At 43.6% G+C, this 23,713-nt stretch overlaps 1 protein-coding gene across 2 annotated transcripts in view; it reads left to right on the top strand.

Moving 5' to 3' along the window:
- LOC129860548 (rho guanine nucleotide exchange factor 25-like) overlaps positions 1 to 23,713 on the top strand; it is a 121,244-nt gene that overhangs the window by 5,668 nt on the left and 91,863 nt on the right. For both annotated transcript variants that reach the window (XM_055931036.1, XM_055931037.1), the window contains exon 2: positions 4,021 to 4,177. In XM_055931036.1, the coding sequence (XP_055787011.1) occupies positions 4,021 to 4,177 (157 nt within the window). The remainder of the gene's footprint in view (positions 1 to 4,020; positions 4,178 to 23,713) is intronic.

Below are 23,713 nucleotides of genomic sequence, written 5' to 3'. Positions count from 1 at the left end.
TGCTCTCAATGCTCTAGCATTTAGCTCAGTGTGGATGTTGCCTATAATCCATGGCTTCTGGTTGGGATATGTACGTACAGTCACTGTGGTGACGACGTCGTCGATGAACTTATGTAGGGGCGGCAGGTAGCCTAGTGGTTAGAGCATTGGACCAGTAACCGAAAGGTTGCTGAATTGAATCCCCGAGCTGACAAGGTAAAAATCTGTTGTTCTGCTACTGAGCAAGGCAGTTAGCCCACTGTTCCCCGGGCACCGAAGACATGGATGTCGATTAATGCAACCCCCCTCACCGCTCTGATTCAGAGGGGTTGGGTTAAATGCGGAAGACTTCAGTCAAAAGTTTGAACACGCCTACTCATTTCAGTGTTTTTTACATTTATTTTTACTATTTTCTACATTGTAGTATAATAGTGAAGACATCAAAACTATGAAATAACACATATGGAATCATGTAATAACCAAAAAAACAAATCAAAATATATTTTATATTTGAGGACAACAAGCTCTTCCTCAATGTGAGCAAGACAAAGGACCTGATTGTGGACTATAGGAGAAGGAGGGCTGAACACTCCCCCATTAACATTGACGGGACTGAAGTGGAGCAGGTTGAGAGTTTCAAGTTCCTTGGTGTCCACATCACCAACAAACTATCATGATCCAAACACACCAAAACAAGTTGTGAAGAGGGCACGACAACACGTTTTCCCACTCAGGAGACTGAAAAGATTTGGCATGGGTCCTCAAAAAGTTCTACAGCTGCACCATCGAGAGCATCCTGACCGGTTGCATCACCGCCTGGTATGGCAACTGTTCGGCATCTGACCGTAAGGCGCTACAGAGAGAAGTGCGTAAATATTTTCTTAACTCTATTTCGTGAACTGCATTGTTGGTTAAGGTCTTGTAAGTAAGCATGTCGCGGTAAGGTCTGTTTTATTCGGCGCGTGTGACAAATAACATTTGATTTGATTTTGATGGATTATTCTCCCAATCCATAGAACACTGGACACATGACTGTCCTTGCAACGTTCTCACTGAATGTTTCTAAGAATATTAATAATGTATATTCTGAGAACATGGCAATGTACTGTATGTTTGGTGGGACGTTGATGGAATATGCTCCTAAGCCACAGAAAACTGGACACATGAATGTTTTTGGCATGTTCCCATGACACTTGTCTAGAACATTAAAAACATGTGTTTTAAGAACATGGCAACCATGTTCTGCGTATGTCTGGGGGGACGTTGATGGGATTTTCTCCTAACCCACATAAACCTGGACACATGAATGTTCTTGCAACGTTCCCATGATACTTCTCTAGCACAGTGGTTCCCAAACTTTTTATAGTCCTGTACCCCTTCAAACATTCAACCTCCAGGTGTGTACCCCCTCTAGCACCAGGGTCAGCTCACTCTCAAATGTTATTTTTTGCCATCATTGTAAGCCTGCCACACACACACTAAACAATACATTTATTAAACATAAGAACGAGTGTGAGTTTTTGTCACAACCCAGCTCGTGGCAAGTGACAAAGAGCTCTTATAGGACCACCACAGGTTAATGAGAAGGGTGTGCTTAAAAGGATGCACATAACTCTGCAATGTTGGGTTGTATTGGAGAGAGTCTCAGTCTTAAATCATTTCCCACACACAATCTGTGCCGGTATTTACTTTTCATGCTAGTGAGGGCCGAGAATCCACTCTCACATAGGTACGTGGTTGCAAAGGGCGTCAGTGTCTTAACAGCGCGACTTACCAAGGCAGGCTACTCTGAGCGCAGCCCAGTCCAGAAATCTGGCAATGGCTTCTGATTAAATAACATTTTCACAGAACCGCTTGTTGTAATTTCGATGAGGCTCTCTGTTCAGATATCAGTAAGTGGACTGGAGGCAGTGCATGAAAGGGATAACAAATCCAGTTGTTTGTGTCATCCGTTTCGGGAAAGTACCTGCGTGATTGCGCTCCCAACTCACTCAGGTGCTAAGCTATATCACATTTGACATTGTCCGTAAGCTTGAGTTAATTTGCACACAAAGAATCATAAAATGATGGAAAGACCTGTGTGTTGTCCTTGTTAATGCAGACAGAGAAGAGCTCCAACTTCTTAATCATAGCCTCAATTTTGTCCAGCACATTGAATATAGTTGCAGAGAGTCCCTGTAATCCTAGATTCAGATCATTCAGGCGAGAAAAAACATCACCCAGATAGGCCAGTCGTGTGAGAAACTCATCATCATGCAAGCGGCCAGACAAGTGAAAATGATGGTCAGTAAAAAAAACTTTAAACTCATCTCTCAATAAAAAAAACGTGTCATTACTTTGCCCCTTGATAACCAGCACACTTCTGTATGTTGTAAAAGCGTTACATGGTCGCTGCCCATATCATTGCATAGTGCAGAAAATACACGAAGGTTCAGGGGACTTGCTTTAACAAAGTTAACCGTTTTTACTGTAGTGTCCAAGAAGTCTTTCAAGCTGTCAGGCATTCCCTTGGCCGCAAGACCTCTCGGTGGATGCTGCAGTGTACCCAAGTGGCGTCGGGAGCAACTGCTTGCACGCGCGTTACCACTCCACTATGTCTCCCTGTCATGGCTTTTGCGCCATCAGTACAGATACCAACACACGTTGACCCCCAAAGTCCATTTGACGTCACAAAGCTGTCCAGTACTTTACAATTATCCTCTCCTGTTGTCCTGGTTTCTAGTGGTTTGCAGAAGAGGATGTCTTCCTTAATTGACCCCCCCCCCCCCCCCCCCCCCATATATGTAACGGACATATACCAGGAGCTGTGCCAGGCCCGGCACGTCTGTTATCCAGCTGTAATGTATAGAATTCACTGAATTCACTTGTATGTGAAGCAGTAATTGTTTCAAAACATCTCCTGCCATGACACTGATGCGTAGTGAATCAGTGTTGTTTGATGAAGTCATTGTCTGTGTAGTTCTTTTGGCCTTTTCACCCAGCATTGTCCCAGCCATATCCGCGGCAGCAGGAAGAATTAAGTCCTCCACAATAGTATGGGACTTGCCTGTCCTAGCCACTCAGTAGCTCACCATATAAGACGCTTCTAGCCCCTTCTTATTAATGGTATCTGTTTCTTTTATATATGTCTTACTACTCAAAAGTTATCTTAATTCTCTTATTTTTCAAATTGGCATGTTTTATTTCTAAATGTCTGCCCAAGAGTGAAGGTTTCATCGAGTTGTGAGATAGTACTGTTGCACATATAACACACTGTGGCTGAGGAAAGGCACTACTCCCAATATAAGTGAACCCCAAACCAATGTAGTTCATCATATTTGGCCCTCATTTATGGTCCAACGTCCCTGTCTGTTGTTCGGTGCTTTCCCGGGTAAGGAGGCAGTAGCTCCCCAACGTCCCTGTCTGTTGTTCGGTGCTTTCCCGGGTAAGGAGGCAGTAGCTCCCCAACGTCCCTGTCTGTTGTTCGGTGCTTTCCCGGGTAAGGAGGCAGTAGCTCCCCAACGTCCCTGTCTGTTGTTCGGTGCTTTCCCGGGTAAGGGGGCAGTAGCTCCCCAACGTCCCTATCTGTTGTTCGGTGCTTTCCTGGGTAAGGAGGCAGTAGCTCTTCGGCTGCATCAGATGCACAACTGTCAGTGTCCATGCTAGCTGGGCTAATAACAACTGTAGAATTACTGATGCTACTCTGCCGGGAACAATAAGAATGAGCCTTAGCCTCCTGGCTTAGAAAATACTTTCCCCAGGTTCAAGGTTTGAATACTAAGGATATGTGTTGTAATGCCATATGTACAGTCTTACCATTGTTGATCATCAAGTGATAAACCTTTTATGTACATCTTGCAAAGAGCATTACAGTTCAGGATGGAATGCGGAGGATGTGTGATTTCATGTTTTTTCTCATGATTATTTTCCAGCCTGGTCTCAGATCTGTTTGTGCTGTATAGCCAACTCCTATGATGGTTGTTACATTTTGACGTGACGAGGATCATAGGAGATGGCTAGTTGTTGACTCTCCGTCCTCCTGACGTGTTTCTCTCTGTCCAGCACGCAGATGACGCAGCAACCGAGCCCCCGGTGAGCCAGGAGGAGAAGAAGGGTGCAGGAGGCCCACGACACTTGGACCCAGCTGGGCTAGAGGACTGGGAGCAGGGGTCCCCCACACAAGACCACCAGGAGAGGAGAGGAGGAAGAAACAGAGCAGGTGAGACCTGAAACATCACACCTTTCCATCCTCGTTTTGTTGAAATGTTTCTGTAAAGAATTGTTTGGGTACCTAACTCTACTCCATTACCACCTTTTGCCTTGATGACCTGAAACTCTTCATCTGTTCATTGTCTACGACTGTCAGTCTGTATCCACACACAGCGTGTGTGTGTGTCCACAAACCCTCGCCTGCCAGTCTAAACAGGGCCTCGCCTAACCTGTCTGGTTTGTTCCACCTGGAATATAAATATCCATGTTCTGGTCTGCTGCTTGTTACAGTATCCACAATGGCAGGGTTTCAGGTGTCCTTTCAGTGACATTAAAAAACAACTTGGTCGAACACTCAATCACCTCATAAATGACGCCTGGCCTGTTGACAAATACTCAAATATTCTTAGGACTTCATTTCTACCACCCACTTGTCTTGAATGCACGTCTTGTACTACGTTCATGTGTGTTTACCCTCCATTACGCCCCTGCTTGTAGGCATACGTGTTCAGCTGTACCTAAAATAGACACTTATCTGATCAGTCATGTGAGATAATATAAGCAGGTGTGTTATCAGATGGGAGTCACCTGAAGCTTCCTGAAGCTTGGTGGTTAGCAGGTAATGAACCACCTCCCTTGTATCTGCACTGTTAGCACTGATAGGACGATATAGGACCTAATCTGACCAATGGGAGGATCAGGGCCCAGTTATCCCCGTTAATGTACCGGATAGGAAAACTGGGATCAGTTTGTGTGCATGCTTGCGTACGTGTGTGTGTGTGTTTGTGTGTCAGTAGGGAGGGAGGCTGGCGTAGGGAGGCTGCGTGGGCAACCGTTTCCAGATGGGGAAAATGGATGCAAAATGTTGAGGGAAAACCCCACTATTGGTTACAGACAGCCATTCTTGGTTGATTTAGCTCTGAACAGGTTTGCGTGTGTTCCCATTTTCCTTGAGTGCAACCAAACAAAAGGAGCTTTGTAGCTGGATGGGGGATCGGGGGGGGGGTGTGGGTTAGTGGTAGAGTAGAGTGTGTACCGTGTTACCATGTGGCTGAAACCAAATCAAACCAAACCGCTAACTGGTGTGCAGAGCAGAGCATGACGTTTGTTCGGTGTGTGTGCGTGTGTGCGTGTGAGACAGACATAGGAGGAAGCTGTCGGCAATGTTTATCTGTAATGGCCAAATGCAGCCAAGTATTATCTTAGCCCAGGCCTCCCACAGGAGAGCCAGAGTGCTGAAATGCATCGTTCATAATCCATGAATGGAGTGGTGGTCGAGCTGGGTGGTTGTTGTTCGTGCAACTCCTATGTTATTTTTCAGGTCCATTGCAAGCCTGCGTTCAAATTTAACTGTTTGCCTGAGCCTGTCTGGAGCGGGACAGATGAGTGGGACTATATGCATTTTTGGAATTATTCCAGTGGTTCCTTTGCCCCAGGCAAACTCAATCAAACACAGCATTTGAAAGATGTCAAATACTACTGCTGCTGCCATGATGGTCTGGTTGTGTCTGGTTGGTTGGTAGGGGTCAGTGTCATGTTTCCATCCCTTGCTGTGACTGTGGTGTGGATGGAGTGGAGGAGGAGGAAGAGAGGAAGCCCGTGCTCTCATTGGCCCTGAATGTGTGTGTGTGTGTGTGTGCGCTCTAGTTTTGTGGGGTTCAGACAGAGGCACAGGAGAAGCAGGAGGATAGGAGAGGAGATCACCAAGCGGGCCGTCTGGTAGACATTAGAAACAAGATGCCTTCTAGTGGCTTCACAGGAATCACAGGGCACCAGCAGCAGCTAAACCACATGCAGACAGAGGAGAGACTCTCTCTCCTTCTTCTCTTCTTCTTCCTTGCTTCTTCTTATTTCACTTCCTGATCTCCTGTGCTCCACTTCTTCCTGCCTTTTCTTCCTCTTTTTCCAACGTTCGTCTTCCTCTCTATCCACTCCCTCTGTTGTATCTCACTTCCTCAAAGGTCTAATTCATCTCCAGTCTCTTACCACAGACCAGAACCCTTGGTAATATTTTGCCCGTCGCAAGGGGTCACGAGAAGTAAAGCGAACCCAACGTCATCCCTAGGTTTCCCTTTCCTCTCCCCACTGCCCCCCCAACATCCTACCCAGACTGTAGGAGTCCAGTTCCAGTGTTTGGTAATAGTCGCTGACTGATGGATGTCCTTATGTGTGACTAGGGGCTACCGCTCTCTCCTGTTTTATGATGTTGTCTTTGTCAGGGACAAATGCTTAAACCCACAACAACAGGAAGAGGAAGTGAACCGGTAATCATGGCAAAGTGCTCACACACACACACACACACACACACACACACACACACACACACACACACACACACACACACACACACACACACACACACACACACACACACACACACACACACACACACACACACACACACACACACACACACACACACACACACACACACAGCTCCATAACCTCAAGTCCAGCAGAACAGACATAGTGAAGACATATAGAACATATGTAACTAGTTATGTCATTATATAATTCTGCACAACAGCATAATCGTATAGGAATTTATGTTGGAGAGTTACAGTGTGTTACTGTTCTCTTCCCAGATTTGTCATAAACATGTAGGCTACAGAGCCATTGAATATGTACCAAGTAGTATCAAGCCACATTACCATGCCACAGTACCAATAGACATTTTGTCAACGGTAGTTTGGAGGCTTTGCTGTAAGAGTGGAACAGTAAAATGCTGTGCAATGCCTCTGGGCTACAAAGTACTTAAAACATCTGGGCCCTCTGTTGTCTTTCATCTTAGTGGTCCTCTCTGGCTTTAATATGGTAGATGATAAAATACTATGGTAATAGTCTCAGCCGCCCTGCATTACATTACAGTACATTACACTTCAACATTCCCCTGAATGGAATATCATAATAATGACGAATCAGAAGGAACAGAACAGATCAAAGTCAGACAGCTAGAATAGCCAGTGGATGTAGACATAAAATGATGTCTGTTATGCCGTGACGGTACACATCAGCAAACACCTTTAACATACTCTGCGAATAGTTTGTTCTTCTCTCAGTCGTCTCTCATGGCAGACTTAGCTAGCTGGCGCATGCATTATTTGGTTCTGTGTTACGAGATTACTCGACGAGAGGCCACACAAGGCCATGCACGGTAAGGCTTCTTCTGAGGACAAAGTGAAAGTGAAACACTCATTTGCCGTATTCCCTGACAGTACAGCGTATACACAGAAAATAGCCAAGTTGTCGTTACTCATTGTGTATGACTTTTCTATTAAGTTCCGTAACAAAACAGGCACCATTAGCACAAATAGAATCCAAATGGGGAGTTTATTAGGGGTTTTGGTACACTGGGGAAGAGGGGGAAATGCACCAATCACCTCACAAGCCGTCCTCGTTGTCCATTCCGTTTTCCAGGGGTACTCCTCACACTTGGGTCCTCAGCCAATCCGGTCCGGTACACGAGGGGGGGGGGGGGGGGGGTGTAATCTGACAGTCCAGGTCACAACAGGTAATCACACAGATATTGTTCAGTGCTTTTCTCCCCAATGAATAATGTGTAAATAGTATTCTTGTCGTCTCTTGGTATCTCTTGGTATCAATTTTCTACATTCTACATTGAAATACACATATGAAATCATGTAGTAAAAGTGTTATTAAACAAATCAATTTGAGATTCTTCAAAGTAAAAGCGATAAAAGCAAGGCAAAGCGACCCTTTGCCTTGATAAAAACTTTACACACTCGTGCCATTCTCTCAACCAGCTTCACCTGGAATGCTTTTCCAACAGTCTTGAAGGAGTTCCCAAATATGCTGAGCACATGTTGGCTACTTTTCCTTCACTCCGCAGTCCAACTCATCCCAAACCATCTCAATTGGGTTGAGGTCGGATGATTATGGAGGCCAGGTCATCTGATGCAGCAGTCCATCACTCTCCTTCTTGGTCAAATAGCCCTTACAGAGCCTGGAGGTGTGTTGAGTCATTGTCCTGTTGAAAAACAAATGACATTCCCACTAAGCGCAAACCAGATGGGATGGCGAATCGCTACAGAATGCTGTGGTAGCCATATTGGTTAAGTGTTCCTTTAATTCTAAATAAATCACTGACAGTTTTCACCAGCAAAGCACCCCCACACCATCACACCTCCTTCTCCATGCTTCATGGTGGGAACCACACATGCAAAGATCACCCGTTCACCTACTCTGCGTCTCACAAATACATCATACGGCAGTTGGAACCAAAAATCTCAAATTTGGACTCATCAGACTAAAGAATAGATTTCCTCCGGTCTAATGTCCATTGCTCCTGTTTCTTTGCCAAAGCAAGTCTCTTCTTCTGATTGGTTTCCTTTAGTAGTGGTTTCTTTGCAACAATTCGACCATGAAGGCCTGATTCACGCAGTCCCCTTTAACAGCTGATGTTGAGATGTGGCTGTTACTTGAACTCCGTGAAGCATTTATTTGCGTTGCAATTTCTGAGGCTGGTAACTCTAATTTATTTATTTAAATATTATTTCACCTTTATTTATTTAACCAGGTAGGCTAGTTGAGAACCAGTTCTCATTTGCAACTGCGACCTGGCCAAGATAAAGCATAGCAATTCAACACATACAACAACACAGAGTTACACATGGAATAAACAAACATACAGTCAATAATACAGTAGAAAAATAAGTCTATATACAATGTGAGCAAATGAGGTGAGATAAGGAGGTAAAGGCAAAAAAGGCCATGGTAGCAAGGTAAATACAATATAGCAAGTAAAACACTGGAATCGTAGATTTGCAGTGGAAGAATGTGCAAAGTAGAAATAGAAATAATGGGGTGCAAAGGAGCAAAACAAATAAATAAATACAGTAGGGGAAGAGGTAGTTGTTTGGGCTAAATTATAGATGGGCTATGTACAGGTGCAGTAATATGTGAGCTGCTCTGACAGCTGGTGCTTAAAGCTAGTGAGGGAGATAAGTGTTTCCAGCTTCAGAGATTTTTGCAGTTCGTTCCAGTCATTGGCAGCAGAGAACTGGAAGGAAAGACGACTAAAGAAGGAATTGGCTTTGGGGGTGACCAGTGAGATATACCTGCTGGAGCGCGTGCTACGAGTGGGTGCTGTTATGGTGACCAGTGAGCTGAGATAAGGCGGGGCTTTACCTAGCAGAGACTTGTAGATAACCTGTAGCCAGTGGGTTTGGCAACGAGTATGAAGCGAGGGAAACCAACGAGAGCGTACAGGTCGCAATGGTGGGTAGTGTATGGGGCTTTGGTGACAAAACGGATGGCACTGTGATAGACTACATCCAGTTTGTTGAGTAGAGTGTTGGAGGCTATTTTATAGTTGACATCACCGAAGTCGAGGATCGGTAGGATGGTCAGTTTTACGAGGGTATGTTTGGCAGCATGAGTGAAGGATGCTTTGTTGCGTTATAGGAAGCCGATTCTAGATTTAATTTTGGATTGGAGATGCTTAATGTGAGTCTGGAAGGAGAGTTTACAGTCTAACCAGACACCTAGGTATTTGTAGTTGTCCACGTATTCTAAGTCAGAGCCGTCCAGAGTAGTGATGCTGGACGGGCGAGCAGGTGCGGGCAGTGATCGGTTGAATAGCATGCATTTAGTTTAACTTGCGTTTAAGAGCAGTTGGAGGCCACGGAAGGAGAGTGGTATGGCATTGAAGCTCGTCTGGAGGATAGTTAACACAGTGTCCAAAGAGGGGCCAGAAGTATACAGAATGGTGTCGTCTGCATAGAGGTGTATCAGAGAATCACCAGCAGCAAGAGCAACATCATTGATGTATACAGAGAAGAGAGTCGGCCCGTTGATTAAACACTGTGGCGCCCCCATAGAGACTGCAAGATGTCCGGACAACAGGCCCTCCGATTTGACACACTGAACTCTATCAGAGAAGTAGTTGGCAAACCAGGCAAGGCAATCATTTGAGAAACCAAGGCTGTCGAGTCTGCCAATAAGAATGTGGTGATTGACAGAGTCGAAAGCCTTGGCCAGGTCGATGAATACGGCTGCGCAGTAATGTATCTTATCGATGGCGGTTATGATGTCGTTTAGGACCTTGAGCGTGGCTGAGGTGCACCCATGACCAGCTCTGAAACCAGATTGCATAGCGGAGAAGGTACGGTGGGATTCGAAATGGTTGGTAACCTGTTTGTTAATTTGGCTTTCGAAGACCTTAGAAAGACAGGGTAGGATAGATATAGGTCTGTAGCAGTTTGGGTCTAGAGTGTCACCCCCTTTGAAGAGGGGGATGACCGCGGCAGCTTTCCAATCTTTGGGAATCTCAGACGATACGAAAGAGAGGTTGAACAGTCTAGTAATAGGGGTTGCAACAATATCGGCAGATAATTTTAGAAAGAGAGGGTCCAGATTGTCTAGCCCGGCTGATTTGTAGGGGTCCAGATTTTGCAGCTCTTTCAGAACATCAGCTATCTGGATTTGGGTGAAGGAGAAATGGTGGGGGCTTTGGCGGGTTGCTGTGAAGGGTGCCGGGCAGTTGACCGGGGTAGGGGTAGCCAGGTGGAAAGCATGGCCAGCCGTAGAGAAATGCTTTTTGAAATTCTCAATTAACCTGGATTTATCGGTGGTGACAGTGTTTCCTAGCCTCAGAGCAGTGGGCAGCTGGGAGGAGGTGCTCTTATTCTCCATGGACTTTACAGTGTCCCAGAACTTTTTTTGAGTTAGTACTACAGGATGCAAATTTCTGTTTGAAAAAGCTAGCCTTAACTTTCCTAACTGCCTCTGTATATTTGTTCCTAACTTCCCTGAACAGTTGCATATCACGGGGGCTATTCGATGTTAATGCAGAACGCCACAGGATGTTTTTGTGCTGGTCAAGGGCAGACAGGTCTGGAGTGAACCAAGGACTATATCTATTCCTAGTTCTACATTTTTTGAATGGGGCATGCTTATTTAAGATGGTGAGGAAGGCACTTTTAAAGAATAGCCAGGTATCATCTACTGACGGAATGAGGTCAATGTCATTCCAGGATACGCCTGCCAGGTCGACTAGAAAGGCATGCTCGCAGAAGTGTTTTAGGGAGCGTTTGACAGTGATGAGGGGTGGTTGTTTGGTCGCAGACCCATTACGGATGCAGGCAATGAGGCAGTGATCGCTGAGATCTTGATTGAAAACAGCAGAGGTGTATTTGGAGGGCAAGTTAGTTAGGATGACATCTATGATTGTGCCCGTGTTTACGGATTTGGAGTTGTACCTGGTAGGTTCATTGATAATTTGTGTGAGATTGAGGGCATCAAGCTTAGATTGTAGGATGGCCGGGGTATTAAAACCTCTAACGAGTCACAAACCCGGATCCGGGACCCCCCCATCAAAAAAGCTGACTAGCACAGCCTAGCCTAAAGCCACAGGGATATCATATAATAAAATGTTCATGAAATTACAAGTCCAAGACACTAAATTAAAGATACACATATTGTGAATCCAGCCATCATTTCTGATTTTTAAAATGTTTTACAGGGAAGACACAATATGTAAATCTATTAGCTAACCACGTTAGCAAAAGACACCACTTTTTTTACTCCACCCTTTTCTTACTGCATCAGTAGCTATCACAAATTCGACAAAATAAAGATATAAATAGCCACTAACCAAGAAACACTTTCCTCAGATGACAGTCTGATAACATATGCTATACAATAAATATGTTTTGTTAGAAAAATGTGCATATTTCAGGTATAAATCATAGTTTACCATTGCAGCCACCATCACAACTCTCACCAAAGCAACTAGAATAACTACAGAGACCATCGTGCATTAGCTAATTACTCATCATAAAACATTTCTTAAAAATACACAGCGTACAGCAAATGAAAGACACAGATCTTGTGAATCCAGCCAATATTTCAGATTTTCAGCGAAAACACAATATTAGCTTACCACAATAGCAAACATCACAACAGCATTGATTCAAGCCAAAATAGCGATAACGTATAAACCACCAAAATATATAAATTTTTTCACTAACCTTCTCAGAATTCTTCAGATGACAGTCCTATAACATCATATTACACAATGCATATAGAGTTTGTTCGAAAATGTGCATATTTAGCGCCACAAATCGTGGTTATACAATGAGAAAAGTAGCAAAGCTGCCCAGAAAATGTCAGGAGAAATCTTTGGAGAGGCACCTATTCTAATCAGTAACTATTCCAAAACTTGACAAAAAAAATACAGGTTGGACAGCAATTGAAAGAAATTTCTAAGATCTATAACCGATGGTTCTAGTACAATATGCCAAGGTCCTCAGTGCGTCAGAGCGAAGAGGGAAAAGAACAGACACGTCTTTGCCAAGTGATTTATAACCTTTGAGATCTACGTAGAGACTCAATTTCAAGTCTCCCTATTCGCTAACATCCAGGGGAAGGCGTATGCAGTGCATCTCAACCAATAGAAGACAGGCAGATTTATACACAGGTCTCAGAGCAGCTAGCAAAATTTGGCACTCACATACACATAGGAAAATTGCTCTAAGTCCAGTTCTGTTTCAAACACAGATATAATTCAAAAAGTTTTAGAAACTAGAGAGTGTTTTCTATCCAATAGTAATAATAATATGCATATTGTACGAGCAAGAATTGAGTACGAGGCAGTTTAATTTGGGAACGTCATTATTACAAAGTGCTAACACCTCCCCCTATTGACAAGAAGTTATTAAGCATGTCCCAGTTTAGGTCACCTATTAGCACGAAGAGGAGGAGCATGGATTGAACCAAGGCGCAGCGTTGTGAAATGACATGATTTATTTAAGACACGACAAAACAACGAAGACAGAAAACGAACTATACTTGAATTAACTAACAAAATAACAAAACGAATGTAGACAGACCTGGACGACGAACTTACATGAAACACGAAGAACGCAATAACAGGAAAACTGACTACACAAAAACCGAACGAACAAACATACCGAGAACAGTCCCGTGTGGCATAACATACAGACACTGACACAGGAGACAACCACCCACAACGAACACTGTGAAACAACCTACCTAAATATGACTCTCAATTAGAGGAAACGCCAAACACCTGCCTCTAATTGAGAGCCATACCAGGCAACCCTTAAACCAACATAGAAACAGAAAACATAGAATGCCCACCCAAACTCACGTCCTGACCAACTAACACATACAACAAACTAACAGAAATAGGTCAGGAACGTGACAACGAGCTCAGAAGATAGATGGGGGGCAATCAATTCACATATGGTATCGAGGGCACAGCTGGGGGCAGAGGGAGGTCTATAGCAAGCGGCAACAGTGAGAGACTCCTTTCCTGTGGCGGTCTTCATGAGAGCCAGTTTCATCATTGTCACGCCTTGTCTATGGTGCTCGAGGGCGCCAGGTGATCCATCATTACGCACACCTGTCACCATCATTACGCGCATCAGCACTTCATTGGACTCACCTGGACTCCTTCACTTTGTTGATTGCCCCCTCTATATCTGTCTGTTCCTCAGTTTGTTCCTAGTGTCAGCATTATTGTCGTTATGTTTTCCCTGTCCAGATACTGTCCTTGTTTGTTTCATGTCGGTTATTAATTCAATGTTCACTCCCTGTACTTGCTTCTCATCTCGCAGCTCCAGTCCTCACAAACATAACGCTTGATGGTTTTTGCGACTTGAAGAAACTTTGAAAGTTCTTGAAATTTTCTGGATTGACTGACGTTCATGTCTTAAAGTAATGATGGACTGTCGTTTCTCTTTGCTTATTTGAGCTGTTCTTGTCATACTATGGACTTGGTCTTTTACCAAATAGGGCCATCTTCTGAATACCACCCCTACCTTGTCACAACACAACTGATTGGCTCAAACACATTAAGAAGGAAAGAAATTCCACAAATGACCTTTTAACATGGCACACCTGTTAATTGAAATGCATTCCAGGTGACTACCTCATGAAGCTGGTTGAGAGAATGCCAAGAGTGTGCAAAGCTGTCATCAAGGCAAAGGGTGGCTACTTTGAAAAATCTCAAATATTAAATATATTTTGATTTGTTTATCACTTTCTTTTTGTTACTACATGATTCCATATGTGTTATTTCATAGTTTTGATGTCTCCACTATTATTCTACAGAGTAAAAAATGGTAAAAATAAAGAAAAACCCTGGAATGAGTAGGTGTGTCCAAACTTTATGCTGGTCCTGTAAGTGGTTGGGTTGTCTGGGGCATGCAGGAGAAAATACATGCTTACAGGTCACTGCTCCAGAGCTCCAGAGCACGGCTGATGCTGCAAGACAGACAGACAGACAGACAGACAGACAGACAGACAGACAGACAGACAGACAGACAGACAGACAGACAGACAGACAGACAGACTGACTGACTGACTGACTGACTGACTGACTGACTGACTGACTGACTGACTGACTGACTGACTGACTGACAGTCTTAGACAGACAGTGTTAGACCGACAGTCTTAGACAGACTTAGACAGACAGTCTTAGACAGACAGTCTTAGACAGACAGTCTTAGACAGACAGACAGACAGACAGACTTATACAGAGAGACAGACAGACAGACTTATACAGACATACAGACAGTCTTATACAGACAGACAGACAGTCTTATACAGACAGACAGACAGTCTTATACAGACAGACAGACAGACAGACAGACAGACAGACAGACAGACAGACAGACTTAGACAAGTCCACCCACTAATTTAAGCAGATACACCACAGCAGGATTTGGAAGGAACACATTACTGGTGACAGAGAATGGAGGAAGAACACCTAGCTGTATCGACAAATTTCACTTTTCAAACATTTTACACACTTTACAGTAAAAGTGGTGGGTAACGTAAACGACTATAAGGCTGCCTAGGTCTAATATTTATAACATGTGCTTCACACTTCATGTGTGGCCAACGTTATGCGGCTGAACGTTTGAACAGTGTTAAGCTGGTGCTGACTCCTTCATTGAGATGTTTTAGTTCCGATTTAAGCCCTTGTCACATTTATCAGACTCACACACAGCTGGGATGTATGTACACTACACAGCCAAGCTACACATACACACAGAGAGGGAGGGTTCACTCTGTTCCATCTGACTGCGCAATCCACTGTCTCGTCAGCCCAGCCAGGCAATTTATAAACTTGATCTCCACTATAAAAGCATCTAGACATTATCTCACATTTCATTTAAACTAACATTTAAGTTTTCAACAGCGGAGATTTGTATAAACTTTGCTGTCTGTCTCTCTGACATATTCATTATTTGAATATGTTGGTAACCCGTTGTTTAAAGGCTTATTTAAGTTATAATGCCCTCGAAGCCGGTGTTTGGAGGATATATTGGCACGGTTTGCCCGTCCTCGACTTCGTCTCGGGCCTAACAACACCCGTGCCACTATGTCTTCCAAACACCGACTTCTTGGATGGATACTGTTGAGAGGTGGGAGGTGGGTAGATACTGTTGAGAGGTGGAAAGTGGAGGGATACTGTTGAGAGGTGGGAATTGGATGGATACTGTTGAGAGGTGGGAGGTGGATGAATACTGTTGAGAGGTGGGAGGTGGATGGATACTGTTGAGAGGTGGGAGGTGGATGAATACTGTTGAGAGGTGGGAGGTGGATGGATACTGTTGAGAGGTGGGAGGTGGATGGATACTGTTGAGAGGTGGGAGGTGGATGGATACTGTTGAGAGGTGGGAGGTGGATGAATACTGTTGAGAGGTGGGAGGTGGATGAATACTGTTGAGAGGTGGGAGGTGGATGGATACTGTTGAGAGGTGGGAGGTGGATGGATACTGTTGAGAGGTGGGAGGTGGATGGATACTGTTGAGAGGTGGGAGGTGGATGAATACTGTTGAGAGGTGGGAGGTGGATGAATACTGTTGAGAGGTGGGAGGTGGATGGATACTGTTGAGAGGTGGGAGGTGGATGGATACTGTTGAGAGGTGGGAGGTGGATGAATACTGTTGAGAGGTGGGAATTGGATGGATACTGTTGAGAGGTGGGAGGTGGATGGATACTGTTGAGAGGTGGGAGGTGGATGGATACTGTTGAGAGGTGGGAGGTGGATGGATACTGTTGAGAGGTGGGAGGTGGATGGATACTGTTGAGAGGTGGGAGGTGGATGGATACTGTTGAGAGGTGGGAGGTGGATGGATACTGTTGAGAGGTGGGAGGTGGATGAATACTGTTGAGAGGTGGGAGGTGGATGAATACTGTTGAGAGGTGGGAGGTGGGTAGATACTGTTGAGAGGTGGGAGGTGGATAGATACTGTTGAGAGGTGGGAGGTGGGTAGATACTGTTGAGAGGTGGAAAGTGGAGGGATACTGTTGAGAGGTGGGAGGTGGATGGATACTGTTGAGAGGTGGGAGGTGGATGGATACTGTTGAGAGGTGGAAAGTGGATGGATACTGTTGAGAGGTGGGAGGTGGGTAGATACTGTTGAGAGGTGGGAGGTGGATAGATACTGTTGAGAGGTGGGAGGTGGATGGATACTGTTGAGAGGTGGGAGGTGGATGGATACTGTTGAGAGGTGGGAGGTGGATGGATACTGTTGAGAGGTGGGAATTGGATGGATACTGTTGAGAGGTGGGAGGTGGATGGATACTGTTGAGAGGTGGGAGGTGGATGGATACTGTTGAGAGGTGGGAGGTGGATGGATACTGTTGAGAGGTGGGAGGTGGATGGATACTGTTGAGAGGTGGGAGGTGGATGAATACTGTTGAGAGGTGGGAGGTGGATGAATACTGTTGAGAGGTGGGAGGTGGATGGATACTGTTGAGAGGTGGGAGGTGGGTAGATACTGTTGAGAGGTGGGAGGTGGGTAGATACTGTTGAGAGGTGGGAGGTGGGTAGATACTGTTGAGAGGTGGGAGGTGGGTAGATACTGTTGAGAGGTGGGAGGTGGATGGATACTGTTGAGAGGTGGGAATTGGATGGATACTGTTGAGAGGTGGGAGGTGGATGGATACTGTTGAGAGGTGGGAGGTGGATGGATACTGTTGAGAGGTGGGAGGTGGATGGATACTGTTGAGAGGTGGGAGGTGGGTAGATACTGTTGAGAGGTGGGAGGTGGATGAATACTGCCAGGGAGGGATAGGGCGATCTGATTGTAATGTGGTGGTGTGTATGTTGTAGCTGTACAGTGAGGGAGTCACGGGATGACAAAGGACACACACACACACTCCTCCCAACACAAAACCATGGACATGCACTCCGTCTGCAGGTGGGTGTGCTCTGTGTGTGTATTCTGTGTGTTCTCAGTGTGTGTGTGAGAGAGAGAGAGAGAGAGAGAGTGTGCTGCTGTGTTTCTGCTCTGTGCTCTGTTCCCTTCTCTCTGGAGCCGCTCCATACTGCAGCGGTGTTGCACAGGATACACACAGACACAGTAGTGAAGAACAGGACAGGCAGACAGGTCGGTAAACAGAGCAGCACCCCTACAGACAACAGAGCCACGCGCGCGCGCGCGCACACACACACACACACACACACACACACACACACACACACACACACACACACACACACACACACACACACACACACACACACACACACACACACACACACACACACACACACACACACACACACACACACACACACACACACACACACACACACAGAAATAACCTCCCCCTGAGACACTCAGACTAGAGACTACTGACTAGTGCCAATTTGCCCAGGGCCGAACAAATGAATTTCGGGCCCCGGGGCACCTACCTTCCTGCAATGCTATACATTTTGCCATAGGGCAGAGAGAAAAATGTGCTTCTCATCTCATGCTATTCTTCATTATTTGCTATAAGGATGAGATAATCTTTTTGCCGTTTTAAAGATAATTTCCTGCTATTCTACACATTTTGCCATGAGGCTAAGAGAAAATGCAGGGACACATGCCCTGAGTGCTTGCGTTTGCCTTAATTGGTGTGGGAAAAGAGAAAGAGAGAGAGAGACAGCGAGAGAGAGAGGGATAGGGAGAGAGAGAGGGGGGGGGTGGAGAGAGGGAATGGGGCGATAGGGTAGTGAGAGAAACTGGGATAGGGAGGGAGAGAGTGACAGAAATAGATGTAGAGGGACAGGGGGTGGGAGCAGGGAGAGAGGGAAGTGTAGAGCGAAAGTAAAATATGAAATCTTTGAATAATAAGGCACATTTCTTGGATGACATTCAACAGGGGAATGAGTGGGAAAGAGAGAGTGATGTGTGAGAACGAGAGAGAGACTTTAATGTGATGGTGGGGGAGAGGGGACGTGATCTGAATATAACCAACTGCATTCTGCCTGATTTCACATCCAGTAGGGTTGAATATTTCCCCCGTATTTTACAAATGTTCCTTCCTAGGAATAAATCACTTTTCTCCTGGGTAACCCGGTATTTCCCGCCAAAAACCGGAAGTGCCATTCAAAAGCATTCAATACAATTAATGAGCCCTACATTAATGACATTTAATGAGCCCAAGCCCAAAAAAGCTCAAATGATTGTGCTTTTATCCAATATGATATAGGCTACTGCACATTACGCACGACAGAAAAACATAAAAACCCATAGATGTATGTAGCTATATGCTCTCTTGGTTAAATAAATGAAACTAGCTCCAGTAGGCTAATCTTTTGTACAGAGTGAACTGTATTACTGTACTGTATTATACTGTATTGTATTATACTGTGTTGTATTATACTGTGTTGTATTATACTGTATTGTATTATACTGTGTTGTATTATACTGTGTTGCATTATACTGTATTGTATTATACTGTGTTGTATTATACTGTATTGTATTATACTGTATTGTATTATACTGTGTTGTATTATACTGTGTTGTATTATACTGTATTGTATTATACTGTGTTGTATTATACTGTATTGTATTATACTGTGTTGTATTATACTGTATTGTATTATACTGTGTTGTATTATACTGTGTTGTATTATACTGTGTTGTATTATACTGTGTTGTATTAACCTGTATTGTATTATACTGTGTTGTATTATACTGTATTGTATTATACTGTGTTGTATTATACTGTATTGTATTATACTGTGTTGTATTATACTGTATTGTATTATACTGTATTGTATTATACTGTGTTGTATTATACTGTGTTGTATTATACTGTATTGTATTATACTGTGTTGTATTATACTGTATTGTATTATACTGTGTTGTATTATACTGTATTGTATTATACTGTGTTGTATTATACTGTGTTGTATTATACTGTGTTGTATTATACTGTATTGTATTATACTGTGTTGTATTATACTGTATTGTATTATACTGTGTTGTATTATACTGTGTTGTATTATACTGTATTGTATTATACTGTGTTGTATTATACTGTATTGTATTATACTGTGTTGTATTATACTGTGTTGTATTATACTGTGTTGTATTATACTGTGTTGTATTATACTGTATTGTATTATACTGTATGATATGGAATGGAATTACGCACATCGTTTAAACCATGATAAAGCAGGGAGATTACATGCAATTCTGGTGCAGCACATGCAGCCTACAAAGTTACAAGTATAGGCTGATTTTAATTTTGAAATATATTAGGGACTATTTGTACAATGAGTAGGCTGACGAATATATACCTTTCATAATATTTCCCCTAATGTTGTTATTAGCCTACCTCCTCTTCCTCTCTCTATTGTTGCTTCATTTCTTCCCCGCTTTCAACAGTTAAATGAGACGTTTTGTTGTCCTTATCTTCATCACAATGGAAGCTGCTGAGGGGAGGACGGCTCATAATAATGGCTGGATCGGAGTCAATGGAGTGGAATCAAATATGGAAACCATGTGTTTGATGTATTTGATACCATTCTACTCATTCCGATCCAGCCTTTACCACAAGCCTGTCCTCCCCAATTAAGGTGCCACCAACCGCCTGTGCATCATCATTCTAATGGCATCCTTTATAATATAGGACTAGAATTAGGTGCAGGCTTTCACTTCTCTTCACGAGGATTGAAAGGTTATGGGTCTGAATAAATGGCCTACCGCCATTGCGCGTTCGCTCTTCACTCAAACTACCTGTGAGTTTTATTGACTGCTGTATTTACAGAAAAAAATTGCTTGCGATCCCTCTTCGAATAGTCTATTGGTATAAGAAATGCAAAAAAAAATTGGTCCAGCAAGCTATTCTAGACTAGCTTTTCCTGCATGGGACTCCAAGAGCTAAGGAGCGTTGTTTTAAGGAGGCCAGAGGAGCACAGGTGCTTGGGTATTGCACAAGAGACAGGGGCTATAACCTAGAACCTTATTATGCCTAACCCATCATTAATTAGCTAAATATAGGACTAATATTACATTGAATGTATTACCTGAAAGAGGTAGGCTAGGACATCTATATATGGTACAGTGTATTCATCTAGAACAGGATGATCTATTTTGGATGCAATTTGAATGGAGTTGACGGAGAGGGAGAAAGACTGAAAGCACTGATTTAAAGCAAAGATATTCGAGTGATAGGCTGTTTTAAAACTCTGCAGCTGCAATTTAAAAAAATCACATCTTTACAATTAAAAAACAAGGAGACCCCCGATGGGGATGGGTAAATTAGACTAGGTCTTTGTATTAGGGTAAATATAGGCCTGCCTGTCACTAGACAAAAAGTTACCATGATGCGATAGAAGACAGGTCTACATGCGTTGTGAACTGCGCTCCATACTGAGATGGTCTGTCCCCACCCTGAGTGTTGATGATTCATCATGCAGAGGCCGTAGAGAAGCCACATTTAGACACGGCTTATAATTTAACAGTTCCATTTCACGCCATGCTGTTCATATAAATCATTTATTATAATTGACCCGTTTCTCGTAGTTATTTATCCCGGGAAAAGGGAATGGTTTTGTGAGGTAAATCCCAGTAAATCTCGTTAACAGGGTTCCCGCCATTCAACCCTCCAGTGATTAGTGAGAAATTCATGTATGCATGTATGCCTTTGCCTATGTGAGATTGCAGTACAGATGTAGAATCTTAATTTGATCACTCTTTTGTTGCTGGGAATTTTCCTGCAAATGTGTACAACATTCAAAGTTTAAAAAGACTTCAGAAGTTTGTAATTTTCAATTTAAAATATCAGACTTGATTTGCCCTACCGAAAAATGTATCAACCCCAACAAAAAATGTCCATGAATTATAATTTCCTGTTGCTGTAGGATTATTTTCCTGCTCTAGTAAACTGGCTCAAATTAAGATCCTACAGCTGTACACGTGATACATGTTAAAAAAATGCAACATACAGACATGGAACATACAAAGCACCACTTGATATTTCTCTGGAGGGGGGAAACCTGTATCACTAAGTCACTACCTTCTAACTGGAATCTATGTCTAGGGGCGGAAAGGATGCCTTCTCCCTCTCAAACTCAGCTTCTATAGAAAAGACAGACAACCAGACATTCCATCTGAGGGCTGTAGGTGTGTACTCCCATATGCACAATATATACAGTATGTAGCTGTATATTCCAGCATGTGCATTTATAGATTTTCCCATTTTCCATGACCATGCACGGGGTGCTGAGCCGGCTTCTTCTAGACATCTGTGTTTATGCTTGACGATGTGTGTGAGAATTAATCATGTTTAGTGTGTGTGTGTGTTGGGGGAGGGGAGGGTGATATAGAGGAAGGAGGAAAGGAGAGAGAAGATGTCTGGGTGTTCACCTCACCTCCCCCTCCTTTCCCTCCCTCACCATTCCCTTCTTCCATCCCCCTCCTTTCCCTCCCCCACCATTCCCTTCTTCCATCCCTCTTTTTCCTGGAAACACACGGCCCAGTGGTGGAGAGCTAGTCTTCCATGCTTCCACTGACATTCACGACTTCACACACGGCTCTCAGGCCAAAGTCAAAGGTCCAGAAGTGTGTTTAGTAACTGTGGAGAGAACGATAGGAAGCTAAACTGAACTGGGATCTGGTGAGGCGACATGGAGGCTGCCTCATTGCCCAGGAATAAACTCCCTCTTCTGGTCCACTGGTAAAAGTACAATAGTTGAGCTATGCTCTTTTCAACACATTTGCTTTCAGATGAATCTCGTTGCAGAGACAGAGACAAAGGCGGAGAGATTTTTTTTAAAGCGTGCACAAACACAGAAAGATGGAGACGAGGAGAAAGAGTGGGAGAGCGGCAGTCTGTGATCTCACAGTTGTTGGCCAGGGCTTTGTGTAACCTAGCTGAGAGATGATATGTACTGAGATATATGTACTGTAGTTGTAGCTGAGAGATGATATGTACTGAGAGATATGTACTGTAGTTGTAGCTGGGAGATGATATGTACTGAGAGATATGTACTGTAGTTGTAGCTGGGAGATGATATGTACTGAGAGATATGTATTGTGGTTGTAGCTGGGAGATGATATGTACTGAGAGATATGTACTGTAGTTGTAGCTGGGAGATGATATGTACTGAGATATATGTACTGTAGTTGTAGCTGGGAGATGATATGTACTGAGAGATATGTATTGTGGTTGTAGCTGGGAGATGATATGTACTGAGAGATATGTACTGTAGTTGTAGCTGGGAGATGATATGTACTGTGAGATATGTACTGAGAGATATGTACTGAGAGATATGTACTGTAGTTGTAGCTGGGAGATGATATGTACTGTGAGATATGTATTGTAGTTGTAGCTGGGAGATGATATGTACTGAGAGATATGTACTGAGAGATATGTACTGTAGTTGTAGCTGGGAGATGATATGTACTGAGAGATATGTATTGTAGTTGTAGCTGGGAGATGATATGTACTGAGAGATATGTACTGTAGTTGTAGCTGGGAGATGATATGTACTGTGATATATGTACTGAGAGATATGTACTGTAGTTGTAGCTGGGAGATGATATGTACTGAGAGATATGTACTGTAGTTGTAGCTGGGAGATGATATGTACTGAGAGATATGTATTGTGGTTGTAGCTGGGAGATGATATGTACTGAGAGATATGTACTGTAGTTGTAGCTGGGAGATGATATGTATTGAGAGATATGTATTGTAGTTGTAGCTGGGAGATGATATGTACTGAGATATATGTACTGTAGTTGTAGCTGGGAGATGATATGTACTGAGAGATATGTATTGTGGTTGTAGCTGGGAGATGATATGTACTGAGAGATATGTATTGTGGTTGTAGCTGGGAGATGATATGTACTGAGAGATATGTACTGTAGTTGTAGCTGGGAGATGATATGTACTGAGATATATGTACTGAGAGATATGTACTGTAGTTGTAGCTGGGAGATGATATGTACTGAGAGATATGTACTGTAGTTGTAGCTGGGAGATGATATGTACTGAGATATATGTACTGTAGTTGTAGCTGGGAGATGATATGTACTGTGAGATATGTACTGTAGTTGTAGCTGGGAGATGATATGTACTGTGAGATATGTACTGTAGTTGTAGCTGGGAGATGATATGTACTGAGAGATATGTACTGTAGTTGTAGCTGGGAGATGATATGTACTGAGAGATATGTATTGTAGTTGTAGCTGGGAGATGATATGTACTGAGATATATGTACTGTAATCGTAGCTGGGAGATGAGGAAGAAGAGAGATCTAGGA

Source organism: Salvelinus fontinalis, chromosome 8 (genome assembly GCF_029448725.1).
Source record: "Salvelinus fontinalis isolate EN_2023a chromosome 8, ASM2944872v1, whole genome shotgun sequence".
Taxonomy (NCBI): Eukaryota; Metazoa; Chordata; class Actinopteri; order Salmoniformes; family Salmonidae; genus Salvelinus; species Salvelinus fontinalis.
The sequence above is the reverse complement of the archived record's forward strand: the minus strand, read 5'-3'. Positions and strand labels throughout refer to the sequence as shown.